Source organism: Chaetodon auriga, chromosome 5 (assembly GCF_051107435.1).
Source record: "Chaetodon auriga isolate fChaAug3 chromosome 5, fChaAug3.hap1, whole genome shotgun sequence".
Taxonomy (NCBI): domain Eukaryota; kingdom Metazoa; phylum Chordata; class Actinopteri; order Chaetodontiformes; family Chaetodontidae; genus Chaetodon; species Chaetodon auriga.
The window spans coordinates 23,637,736-23,651,118 of NC_135078.1; the positions used below are offsets into that span (position 1 = coordinate 23,637,736).

General features: G+C 41.7%; 1 protein-coding gene across 1 annotated transcript; it reads right to left on the reverse strand.

Annotated features, from left to right (window-relative positions):
* Positions 1 to 2,872: 2,872 nt before the first annotated feature.
* On the reverse strand, positions 2,873 to 11,724 carry slc25a37 (solute carrier family 25 member 37). Its single transcript, XM_076731876.1, has 4 exons — positions 11,420 to 11,724; positions 7,622 to 7,850; positions 7,276 to 7,332; positions 2,873 to 6,731 (listed from the first exon to the last, which is right to left on the reverse strand). Exons 1-4 carry the CDS (start codon positions 11,612 to 11,614, stop codon positions 6,202 to 6,204), a joined length of 1,011 nt encoding a protein of 336 aa, XP_076587991.1. The 5' UTR covers positions 11,615 to 11,724; the 3' UTR covers positions 2,873 to 6,201.
* Positions 11,725 to 13,383: the final 1,659 nt, after the last annotated feature.

Below are 13,383 nucleotides of genomic sequence, written 5' to 3' on the forward strand. Positions count from 1 at the left end.
AGAGAAAGTTGCACACGCTGTCAAATATCACAGAATATAAAAGCTGAAAAAAATGTAATCAAATGTGAATCTTAAATCTTAATCATTTCCTTAAACTGAAGTGAGTTGTTATCAACAGCACCATTCATTCTCGGCCCTTGGAGTAAACAGGTAATTAGACATGAAGAGGGCAGATAGCATCTGTTTTGACGGCGCTGAATATCTGACAGTCTCTCTCTCAGAGTCTCAGGCCGTAAAACGAACACGCTCATCAGATAAAGGAGCTTGTTGAAGGATGAAGCTGAAGGTTAGAAGAACTATTATTTTCCGCACTTGCCATTGTAATGCGTGCACTTCCGAAGGCTCAGAGAGACACGGTACATTGATTCACAAACACGGAGGACTTAAAAACAACATCCTCGTGTCTGTTTCCTTCTCTCTGCTTCTTCTGAATCTGTCTCTGCAGCACCTGGATCAACTGGATTTGGCGAGTGAATGATGAAAAGCAGCGAGGAGGAGTTCATAACAATAGCCTCTTATCTCCTCCTCCTCCTCCTCCAAGATTTTGCCATCACACTGCCACATAAAGATTGCCTGGGATATTGAAATAAAGCATGTAAAATGTGAGTTTATCTTCCTTGTCTATGTGTTTAGGGATGTGACTCAGTGTGGTCGTGGAGCGTGCTCTTCAAGGTGGCCAATGATGCTTTGAAAAATAAGCAGATCTTCATAACAGATGAGGAGAAAACCAAACCTCCGCCACAAAGGCAGCCTTTGTCAGTGCTCCAATATGCCGTGACTGCCTGACAAACTTGTTGGAGTTGATAAGGAGGTTTAAAACAGCCCTGATCTTTTCACATGGGAACACTCGTAAACTTCCTCGGATAGTGTAACTGGATCCCTCATGTTACGGTACCAGTAGAGCAGCTGCCTTTCTTCTCCCATCAGCAGATACACTGCTGCATCCAATTTAACCGATGGTTAACATTGATTGTGTGGCTGCCACCAGCGTGTGAGTGTGTGTGTGTGTGTGTGTGTGTGTGTGTGTGTGTGTGTGAGAAAGAGAGAAAGAAACAGGGGGAAGACGAGCAGACAGAGAGGGAAGAGTAAGTTTCCAGTGCTCTTATCTGTGGGATAAAGGCATAAAGTAGTGGGACAGTTTACTGCAGATTAAAGCGATTATGACATGGACAGAGGACATGGGCTGAGGGGGGCGTTCATTGTGAGTTTCAGATAAACAACCTGCTCGTGGACAAGGGCGAAAACTAAACACATCAGGGACAACGACGGTGCAGCACAAGTGTACGTGTCCGGAGGCATGTTGGTCTGGAATAAAGCTCCGCGCTGTTTGCATCTCAATGCAAAATCAGATCAGCGTTGTTTTTCTGTTATTACGTGCTGTATTGTGTGCAGGACGCACATTTGAAACACAGCTTTTATCTTTATATAAACAGTAGAATAAATGAGAGTCAGGAACAAAACTGTTATAATTACAACACAGATAACTGTATGAGGTCAGTGAGGGCGTGCAGAAAGTGAAATACGTATGCATACAGTCCTGTACTTAAATGCAGTGTGAAGTGTTGTGTGACCGCTTCCACTAATGATTGGGCATATTGTCCTAACATTTACCTGCACATACAGGCATGATAGACATTGTCATGTCTATGTTGTCATACAACAGCCTAAATCACTATGAACCGGGTGGCATCCATGACCTTGATAATGACCCCACCGTAGGTTAAATACCTGGGACTCCCCACCAGTCAGTTAAAACTGAAGGTCTCACTCAGATGAGAGATGAAACGCTTTCAAGTGTCGGCGAGCAAGTCCAGCTGTCCTTTATTCAGCCCACCGTCACCTGGATGACTGAGAAGTTTCAGACATGTCCATCAAGAATTAAAAAAAAAAAAAAAAAAGGGATTTTTTATGCAAAATAACAAGAATGGAGTTTGCAATCAAACATTTTGCTCTCGAGGTGCAGACTCTGTTGTCCCTGTAATGTGAGGTGTAACTGTTATTTTGTTCACAGTATAAAAGGATATGAGCGAAGCCTGAGGTGAATCCAGGTAAAAATTATTCATAAATTCAGTGATTTTTTCATAAATCACAATGAGATGTAGAAGAAACACAGTAATTTAAAAACCTGCATCTGATCTGGAATAAATACTCCTAATGTCAGGGCATTGTGACGTCATCACGGACCTGAGGATTGGCCAGCGGATCCACACACATGTAAAAAATCATCTCTGCCTTTGTGGATTGACTGCCATGTCTCTGTGGTGAAAACCCTTTAAATGATACTATACTGCCCTCTACTGGAACTGTGTAACTCCTACAGGATACTTACTTTAAAGGGCTGGTTCACATATTTCAAACACATACATATTACTGGTATTTAGCCATGCAGATTTAGTTTTGAGTCTCTGCGAGGTCTGCCTCCATCCCAGTGCAACTGAGGTGAGGGGATCTTGGCTTGTGGTGCTCACACCACCATCTGAACCACTTTCTAGCCAAGAAACAGCCCCATGAGTGTTGATGGTGTATTCTGTGGACAATGACTATGGAAAAATAAGCTGCTGTTGGATTTTTTAATGTGATTTTTCAATGGATCAAATATTACTCATTATTCTACCTTAAAATTGTGTTCAGTGTGAACATGAATCAGGTAGAAATATTGGATAAATACACTGGAAAGAGGCTAATTTCAAACTAAAGCCCATTAACTTACTAACTTAACCTACATCAACTTTAAAACTCTTCAATTAATTAATTCAATGCAGAGAGAATAAAAACAAACAGGCATCTTCCCCCGACATCTAAAAGACTGACTGAGACAGGACATAGAGTCTCAAAGCAAATATTTAGAGCAAGAAAAATAAAACACAGCATTCCTCACTTGCATGTTTATTTCAGCTCCAGTGTTACATACTGTAGCAGCATCATCACAATCATTTCATATTTGCATGGTCAAATTTCCAAGCCTTCCTGTTCTGGAGATGGCACTCGACAACAAAAATCAACCCAACTCCCATTTCAATCATTTGTGCGTTACTAGCATAAAAATATTTACATCATGGAAATACCCACGTGGAATATCAGCCTTCCTGTCTTCTTTAAAATGTAAGCATCTATTAGAAACACGACTTTGACACATTAAAAGTTCAGAGTACACAGTTTGGGAGGCATGATTCACTATTATGAATCGACACATCACAGTAATGATGGTGGAGGGCAAGCAGTGTTATAATGCAATAAATCAAACACAAGTCCGACTGTCTTCATTTTACTTCTGTTAAGGTTCAGACACACAGGATCCATTCAACGAGGTGAAGCCGGCTGAGTTCAGAGTCCACTTCAGATGAAACCACGCCTACTTCCGGGTGACGAACAAGCATGGAGGCCTGACACAGCCAAACAGGTGTGTTTACCGGGGAAACTATGGCTCACAGTCCGCTCTCTCAGCACCGCAGCTGGCTGTTTGCTTCATAAGCGGCAATAAACGCAGACACAACCACAGTAACACATAACTTAGCCTCCATGCTAAACGTTTCCCATTCAATTCCGGAGAAGCGACCCGCGTGAGCACAGCTTCCATGTAGCATTCGTCATACGGAAGTAGGCGTGGCTTTGTCCGCACTGGGTTGGAAAAACTTTACACTAATGAGTCCGCCGCACCAGGCTCGCAAACTAGGCAGCGCTGATCAAATTTGACTCACACTTCTGTTTCCACACTTCCTGTGTTTTAAGAAACACATTGTAGTGTACTGTTAAGCTGCGATATGCGAAAGTTCGTCACCCGACCACGCTGGAAAACGGACGAACTTTTACTAAGCACCGCCCAAATCGCCTACGTCATCCGCAGAGGGCGCTTTCAGTGGTGCGTTATTGGCGTTGTGGTGCGTTATTGGCGTTGTGGTGCGTTCAAATACGTCCTCGCCGGATTCTGTGCGTCTGTACCTTAAATCATAGGATTAGTTTACAATCAGAGGAGTGAAGTTTTGTCTGTGGATCCCACTTGGACGAACACAACGTGGGCAACAGACTAACTTCACTGTGATTACATTTACATTAAAACAACACATCTGTGTGAATCTGTGCTAATTTAAGTCACTTATTATTCAAGCTGACAAAACATCGTATCCATTCATTTTAAATCCATATTGCATTCAATATAACTAGCTTATATAGTCTAAACCAACTGATCAGTAAGTAAAATATAGATTACAATGACCAAAATATTCATATTAACGTAGAATTTCCACTTTTAACTGCTTTTGCTCAAGTACTTTAGGAGTCAATGGAAGTTTTTGTAAAAGTAAATGAGGCAGCGAAGACTTTTCTGACACCGATTTTCCAAAAACAAACAGAAAAGAAGCCTCTAGCGCTAAAAGAGAGATACTGAAGAATTCAAGTGATTAGGCAAAATTAACAGGAGGAAACTGTGGGGCAAAAAGGTGGGATGATAATTCACAGCAGGCAGGCAAAGAGCATCATAATTACAGGTTAAAAGTAAGATGCATAGAATATAATGCAGGTCTTTGGTATATTAACAATTATTTTACTGTATCAGCACGATGAATCTGTTGCTAACGGGTCTGTGAGACCACTGGAATCCGATGAACTCTCTGAACTGCACCAAAGGAAAAGAAAAAAAACCCTCCATAATTAAAAACAAATAAATCTGGCTGCTTGCTGGATTACATCAATATCTGGAGGAATGTCTTGACTACCGAATGGAAAATAGTCAAGAGGCTGGAAAGAGTAGTGAGCACACAGGAAACGTGTAAGTACAACAGGATGAGTGAAAATAAAAGAAATAACATTAGCGGCTGCTTTTATCAGGCTTCTTCTGGTCTCATGGTAACAAAAGTGACCAAGACCACCGGTCAGTTTCAAAACAGAACCATGTTACCTTTCGCATCACAGAAAGTCTGCAGCTAAAGTTTCAGCCAAACACTCTGAAATATCTTAAAGACACAATCTTCAACCTTTAGGTTCAAGATCAGTATGACACACATAAACAAAACAGGCCACTCAAAAGCTAAACTTCACACCAGAACAAATGCATGAAGGTTAAGAAATGGCCATCATGTCAAGTAACAGCCTTTATCTGATCCATCGCTGGACCTGCATAATGAAGTTTCTCAGAAAGTCACTCTCAAAATATATATTCATGTTTCTGATCACACATAAACAAGCTGCCTTCTTTCTGCAACAGGTGGGGTTCTTTAAATTAGACTATGATTGTGCATGATTCAGGAACAAAGTAGTGCTGCGCTTCAACAAGGCAAATAAGTGGACCATTACAACCTACACACCTCCAGACTGAGAGAAAAAGAGGGTCCCTCGGGCAAGAAAAACTGTAATTTGCACTTAAAGCAAAAAACTGAGGCAAAAATAAAATCGCTGCAACTTGACCATTTGGTGCAGAGATTATTGAAAGACGAAAATTACATTCAGTTTAGTAAGTTTAAATGTGACATATGTGACCAGTTATGACATAAAGAGCCACTATAAGATTCAGTCTTATAACGAAATAGTACACTTTGCTAGAATTTGGACCAAAAAAAAAGAGAAATGGAAATACAGATTTACTGTGTCAAAAACCAGAGGGCCAAAGAGAAGAAAAGGTGAAGCAGCATTTAATATTTATGAGGCACTTGGAAAGCACAACTGTTCCGTTCGCAGTGGAGTGAAAGTAAGGAATGTGCTGTGATGGTTTTTTATAAATACACAATGAAATAAAAAAACAAACAGCATTGTGTTTCTTCCGTATCCATAAAATACAAGCCTCGGAAAGCTAACAAAATAAATAAAATGTTCCAATATTAATAACTATAAACATCAGTCAAGACAACTTATTTATACTCTCACCACATGTAGAAAAGAGAGCTTGAAGAGTTGTATTTGAAGTGTGTGTGGAGTGGAGGAGGAAGAGGGCGACCATTCAGCTCTTCTACGTGAATCTGTCCTTTCAATCGTCATTGTGTTGCGTACTGCGGTTGTGCAACATCATCTTAACTTGTAAAAACACAGACTTGGGTAAGTGAACAATAAGGAGTGCCGTGCTCGGCCACTCCTCCACCAGGACGACTTCCTTGTGAGACAATAACTGAAGTTACTTCCTCAAACAGCGCAGGGCGAGCTCACGCAGCTTCAGGCTGGAGCCTTCATTCATCCATTCCAGTCTAGGTGTGGTTTGCTCAAGCGCACTTTCAACTATATCTTTCTGGGTCCCGCCTGCGAATCCAGCTGCTGCTTTGTCAGGAAGTACTTGAAGAACTCGTACACTGACCAGGCAATGGCAGTGGAGGGCATCTGGTATATAACCCGAGCTTGGACCCCTTTAAAGAAGGCCGCCAGACCGCCAAGCCGGTACACTGTCCTGAAGGCGTTAGCCATTCCCGTTAAGTGACCGCTGATGTTCATGGAGTTGAGTGCTACATTCTCTTGCGTGTTGAGCAGAGTTTTACAAACGTCGAGTGGAGTGGTTACTGCAGCGGAAATGGCTCCTGCTGCTGCTCCCGACACTATGTGGCTGCCAGGGTGGTAATGTCTGTGGGGGTTTAACTGTTCCTGCATCAGCTCGTAGGTGATGAAGTGAACGGCCTGGAAAGGGATGTTCATGGTCAGCTGTGTGCTGTAGCTGCGGTAGAAGGCTCCTATACCCTCAGTACGCGTTACTGTTCGAACACAGTCCCAAAGTCCTCGATATGGCGAGTTGTACATTTGCATCCTCTGCTTTATCACTTCGCCATGGAAGGAAACAAGGAACCGCATTAGCATGCATTACCACATCCAATCTATCTGCATTCTATACAAAAACCTCAAACAAAATGCCAAAGACATGATTTCACAAGGCCAAAAAACAAGTGTTTGACATGACAAGTATCTTGACATCTTAAATAGGATAAACAGGCGCGCCGGACAGTTAGTAATGATCACTGGACTTGATGAAAGAACAAAACTTAACTCTGCAGGCTGCCAAAAGCTTTTTGAATGATGTCAAGGTTTATCTAATTGACAAGTTACAACCAAATCAATAATTTCATTCGTTATGTTGTGCTGAGCAGTACAGTCAAAACACAGTGTTGATCTCTCGAGCTGCAATGATTAATCGATCAGGTGTCGACTGCTAAATTAACTGCTAACTATTTTGCTGACTCAATTGCTCAAAAACAGCTAAAACTTGCTAGCAGCAACAATTCATTGTTCTTTTCATGGAGTTTGTCGACAATGACAAAGTGATAGAATATTAATGCCTTAAAGGGTAAGGAGGAGCTTTTTTCTTACCTTCAGCTGGGTTCATGACTGCATCATGGAGGACAGTGGCCACACTTCCTGCCATACCTGTTACAACATAAACAGATCATGTTAACAATGATTCTAACATCTAATTAACTTTTTTTCTAAATGTTTACATGCTAAAAAACACTGGTTTGTATTGATTTCTCCCAGAGAGCATGTTTGGATTTTTCATGTTTGGAGTATGGATTCATCCCGGCCTTTGTAAACAGGATATGGCATTAAAATGACTTATCCCTACTACACTCCTCCGGGCCATGTCGTGTAGCCCAGTGTGAAAGCGGTCGGTGTGACAATCAAGTGATTTGTGCTGAGATGTGGGAACTTGCTGTACCATTGGCTAAATGGCTGTTGCCTCCGCTCTGAATGACGTCACTTAGCGAGCGTTTGACCCGTTCATAGCAGGCGAAGTAGAGCGCATGGGCGGGTCCCGCTCCAATCATGGTGACGTTGAGGCCTCTCAGCGGTCTGAACATCCCCTCAGTCTGGATGATCCTTTTCAGAGCCTCATACACACCCCTGTACTGTGCTTTTGGGTCTGGCTGCAGGCTCTGCATCCTTGTCTGAAAAAATAAAGACATATATTTCAACTCTGAGCCTGAGCGGCTTTAAAGTGGGCACCTGGCGTCGGCCAAATCACGATTCCTTGATGCACTGTTCCCTGTAACGCTGTCACATTGTCCTGACAGTAAGTGTTCTTGGCAGCTGACTGAGTGATGTGTGTCTCTCCCAAGGCTGCTGTGGGAGGCTGTGGCAGCTCTTTGTTTTACTCCACCATGCCAAGTTATCTGGACACCACAAAGCATGTTTTTATTTGTGAAGAGATCTGCGGCTGCTTCAGGAGATAGGCCAAGTCTATCTTCCTCAGCATGTTCCCATGTGTTTCCTTCCTCTGGCTCAACAATAATATATCAATTACATTTCCGTTTGATACAGAATTGGGAATTTGGGGCACACAGAACTTGGTAGCACACTTTACATTTAAGTCTGCGACTGAATTTATGTACTAAAAAATCACACTGTTCTGCAGAGGGCAGAGGCAAGATGGTGATTTTTTAATATTTAGGCCACCTGATACATAAAACTTGTCATCTACTACAATGTCAGTTTGCTCTAGAGATAATCTGAAGGGTAAAATATGCTGAGTATGAAGCAAACCACCGACATCTCAAACTGTATCCTATGACTGTGCGACGTACATACATCTTCAGTCTAGAAATGAATCAATGGTGAAGTTACAGAAAAGTTTAAACATATCAAACTTGGCTATGGTAAACCAACGACGCTTTCTGGTTTCAGACAGGATGCGAAAGCTGGATGTGAATGTTGGACGAGTTCACATCCAGCAGACATGTGGCACACTGCACTGAAACTGAACACCAGAGGACAATGACAAGTTCACATTTCGACTAAATACCATGATCAGAAGTTCATTATTTATTATCAGAGCTCAAAGACTGATATCAGTACTGTTGTTATAATTGCAATGTCACATGCCGTGCAAACAAAAGTGTGTCAAATGTAACAGGTATCTGAGTGTGCAATGAAGCAGTAACAGTTTAATTGCTCAAAATGCTACGCTAACAACATGCAAGTGTTAAAACACTGTGGACTGTTAAGACAGAAGATGAAAAGTCCAGCAGTTTCAAGATTAACTGTAGAACCAGCATGCAGATTAGATCATCAATATGACAGTCCTCATAATGTGAAACAGCTCATAACAGGACTAAAATAAACGTGTGCTGTCTGCATGAAGATGCTGTTAGCGTCCAACTGAGGGTAACTGACCCATTCAAGCATACAGCACTTCCGTTCACTACTTTACACCATTTCACATCTTTGTAATTTATAAGCAGCAATTCAGCATTTGGCAGTCCAGTCTCTGCGGCAGTTTACTAATCAACACTGCAGAAGAACAATTGCATACACACACCCTTTACTGCATGAGGCTGATTCCAAATGTGCGCAACACCGATAAGGTCCCCCTCCTCGCCTTAACACAGGCGACTCCCCGAGTCTTAGCCGTGTCTCGTTTACTGGGAGGGTGAAACCTGTATTATGCCGACAGGCTCAGTGGATGGTAACACTGTATAATATACCAAGTCTTACTTAAAAACATTCTGCTAAACTCATGTCAAGTGTGATGTGAGCCAGCAATGCATTTCTTCATCAAACAGGCTCCTAATTTAGAATCCTTGACGGGAAATGAATGCCCGTCTTTGATGGTGAGCTGTTTCTCCTGTACTGTACACTGCAGCTGCGACAGGACAAAATATGAACCACCGCTGGTTCTTTCATCAGTTTGAATCACTGAAATTTCAAAACTCTTCGTCCACTCCAGACACTGATCAAACTGAATGGGAACCACATCTACAGCTGGAAGGTGCTTGTGAAACCTCAGGAGGAAATGGCAACAGTGTTTTGTGTAATAAAGGCTCATGGGTAAATTTGGAAAGATGTCAAGGCTATGACACTGAAGCAAAGAGGATATAAGGACTTTTTTTTCTTGCAGTATGTTAATGAAGTTGTCTGTGCCACATTAAGATTATCGTTAGGGTAAAGCAGCACGCCGAATTATCAAAAACAACACTACATTGTTGTAAAACAATAGCTGAGCAGAAGAGGAGGATTGCAAGGGCAAAGTTCACAATCAAACAAACACTTTGCAAGTTGCTTTGCAGACACAAGCCAAATTTAACAAGCTCAAAACGAGCCAATAAGGTCGTTCAGTGCCTCAACATAGGTTTTACCCCCAAGACGGCACTTGTTACTAAACAAATTTGTTTCTCACTTAGCCAAATGCAAGTCATACATAGTGCTGAGGTGAGGGGGGGGTCTTTGCAAACTCATGTGTTGCCTGCAGCGTTTGTATTACCAAATCCGGTTTAACATTTTCAAATCTACATGTCTACTCCTCTCTGACAGCCGCTGTGTTTGACCTGTGACAATCACCTGAGCAACTTAAGGCCTAATTACAAATGCATAAATAATGTTAAACCAACAAAGTTGTCACAAAAAGCCCCAAAACACACTTAGGCAATGACGTGTTTGTGCCACTTGATGTGTAACTCTTTTTTTAAGCAAGCTTTAGTCAACATGTCAGTCATGTGAGTGTAACTGAAGTCAGAGGATTAAATATAGTACGCTCATTGACTTCCTACCTATACAATATGTGGGAACCACATAACATCTGAAGGAAGGAAAAATGAGCTCCTCAATAACAAAATGTATGAATTACATTTTGTTTGACTGACGGCTGATGTTTGTGGCATCTGGTTGGATGCTGAACTGCATTATGCTGCACTGGTAGTTACTGTGAGGGATGACAATACAGTTAGATATATTCCAATAACAATAACAATTGATCACATTAGTGAATAGACAGAGACGATGCAAATACAGTGTCAATTTAAAGTCTTAATCCTGGACATTGAAGTTTTCTACTGAAACTGATATCCTACAGTTACTTCTGTGCAACTGCACTACAGAGATCAGCAACACTGTTTACCCTTTGACTTAGTTAAACTTTATCCCAATATGTCTAATTTTCTGTTTCAAGGCAGTTTGACGTATTTTAGAGTCAAACCAGATACTTGACCTTCACCTATCCTACGGGACAAGAATGGATCACTTCTTTCGATTCACTGAATGGGGGGAAAAAACTGTAACCCTGAAATAGCATGAAAACAAGTTTACACACAGTCAAACCAGCTCATGGTTAAAACTACGATAACTTTGAACCTTAACCTTGATAAAATGTGACTTTGGTAAATTAAGGTTACACTGGGTGTTCAGCAAGCTTGCTATGTTAGCAAAGTTAATGGATATATGGAGAAAGAAGCGAAAAAATACTAACTATTTGCTGCTAGGTTTAGCTAACATATGGTACCGTTATTACGGTTTAATTTAAGCTAGCATGCTTAACTATGTTCAGTCTACTTGTCGCGAGCTGTCGTGCTTAAATTAGCTAACGCGGAGGCTAACTAAGGATGTGAAGCTTCAACATTTCAAAGCTAACGCTCGTTAGCAACGCACAACGAGCTGTTTGTGCTGTTAGCGGTGGTTTGTAGCTAGTTAGTGAATGAGCTGCAGCCGCAAAACAAGTGTGATCTGCCGCCTCTGTGTGCGTTACCTTGACAGAGTCCACGGGGTACATCACCGTGTGCTCCAGGATGCCAGCCACGGCTCCTGCTGTCATGTGGGTCGCCACTGAGACATGAGGTGGCAAGCTCTCGTAGTCACCGTCAGCGTCAAAAGGCTCATCGTCTTTGCTTTTGATCTGCGACATCTCCAGTGTTGCCACCGCACGGTCCGAGCTCAACTCCATGCGTGGTGAGCTTTCCCAGTTGGTCTTCTGTGCGAGACAACACTCACGGAGGTGTCGGCGGCATGGACAACCACAACACCATCGCTACTTAGTGGAGTTCCAGCGCCCGTGTGACGTAAGCGGCTGGAGGCGTAGCTAAGATGGAGGTGCACCAATCAGTTTTCAGTTCCCCATGAATAGGGCGGGCTCTTACTGTAGGCGGCCAATGAGAAGTTTTCGTGGTAGATTCCTCTGACACTTCACAGGCCTGCTTATGCATCCCTGAAATGTGTGCGGCTTAGAGAGAGTTTTTGAATGGGTTTGACGAGAAGTGCAGTCGCACGGGTCTGCTTGATAAAAGATAAGCAGGTCTGGTCTCTTTATCAGGAGGCATCTGTTCATTAATACTGCAGAGAAACACAAGGACATGCCTGACATGTCTGGTTTCCTCGCAGTGAATATGGTTCAACCAGTGGTGGAAGAAATTTCAGGTCCTTACTTTATTTAAGCAAAACCGGCAATAATCTACTACAGTATAAATTTCTCAAGAGTCCATCAAAAATGTCAACAGAACAAAATACCTAAAGTTAAAAAGTCAAAAAGTGGAAAAAATTGTAAAGTACAATAACTAAGTGTGTCAAGGTTATGTTGAGTTTCCACCACTGGAGGTTCTATAGTATTTTTGTTGTTTTTGCTCATAATCTTTAAGTTTTATGCAATATAGAGTCATATGAAGTTTAAAATAAATGGAAAAAGATTCACTACAATGAATGATATTGCTTTCTAAATGACAAACTTGAAGAAAAAGGTAGATTCAAGATTTAACTCTCTTAAATTTAACATACTGATCTGCACGACATCCCTCTCAGAAAAGAGGTTCTCCACATCCATGCTATAGTTTCAGCTCCTGAATTAGAGTATGACTTTGTGGTCAACACTTTCAGACGTGCACATGAGACCATGCTGCCGTACAGGTTCAGATTAATTACTTAATAAATTAAATTAGTCCAAGGAGCCTGATGAGACTAATCATCTTAATGAGGCTAAAAGAACGCTTGAACATTTTTTCTCATTGCATCTCTTATTCTTAATAATTCATCATTTGTTTTTGGCTGTGTCATCCTGTCTCCTGTTGCAGGCCAGAAGTTTAAATTTCACCTTGTTATCCAACTGGATGCCAGATAATGTTTAAGACCTCACCTGATTCTACTGAACATACTGAAAATTCAGTGTTTCTCTGTCAATCCACTCTTCTTTTTACACCAGAGAGAGTTGAACATTTAGGTATATCTGTTAAAATATCCCATTTCTAAGACGTATTATTCTACTAAAGTCAGATACACCATATTAATTATCTGAGTTGGTCTTGATCAATTAGCTATTCCGTGTCAGTCACCATAGGCTGAAACATAAGCTCCACACACGAAGCACACTGCAGCACCAGGCGGGTGTGTCTGCAAAGCAGTGTGACATATGAGTGACTCAGCATTATAGGAGCCTGCATCTTCAAGAAACACTTGTTCAAACAATGCTGTCCCAGCTGGTTTTCACGCCTTTGGTAAGGAAACAACAGCCAGAGCTGCAGGGCTGGCTGCCTCCTTTTAATGTCTGGACACCGTCGCTTTCTGAAGCACAGTTTGACACACTTAAAGAGTTAATTCTTAAACTCTGCTCTGCATTGTTAACTACAAGGCTCAATATGACCTTTAACTAGACCATATAATCAGTCTGATTTATAAGGGACCAAAGTTCTTATATTATGGATGCTGTAATAATGAAGGGTACTAATG

What these genes read in the sequence shown, in the direction of transcription:
- slc25a37 (XM_076731876.1), bottom strand. Translation starts at nt 11,614, where the DNA reads ATGGAGTTGAGCTCGGACCGTGCGGTGGCAACACTGGAGATGTCGCAG. An exon ending in ACCCCGTGGACTCTGTCAAG is followed by an intron (nt 7,851 to 11,419) that starts GTAACGCACACA and finishes TTATTTTTTCAG; the next exon opens with ACAAGGATGCAGAGCCTGCA. An exon ending in CAACAGCCATTTAGCCAATG is followed by an intron (nt 7,333 to 7,621) that starts GTACAGCAAGTT and finishes ATGTTGTAACAG; the next exon opens with GTATGGCAGGAAGTGTGGCC.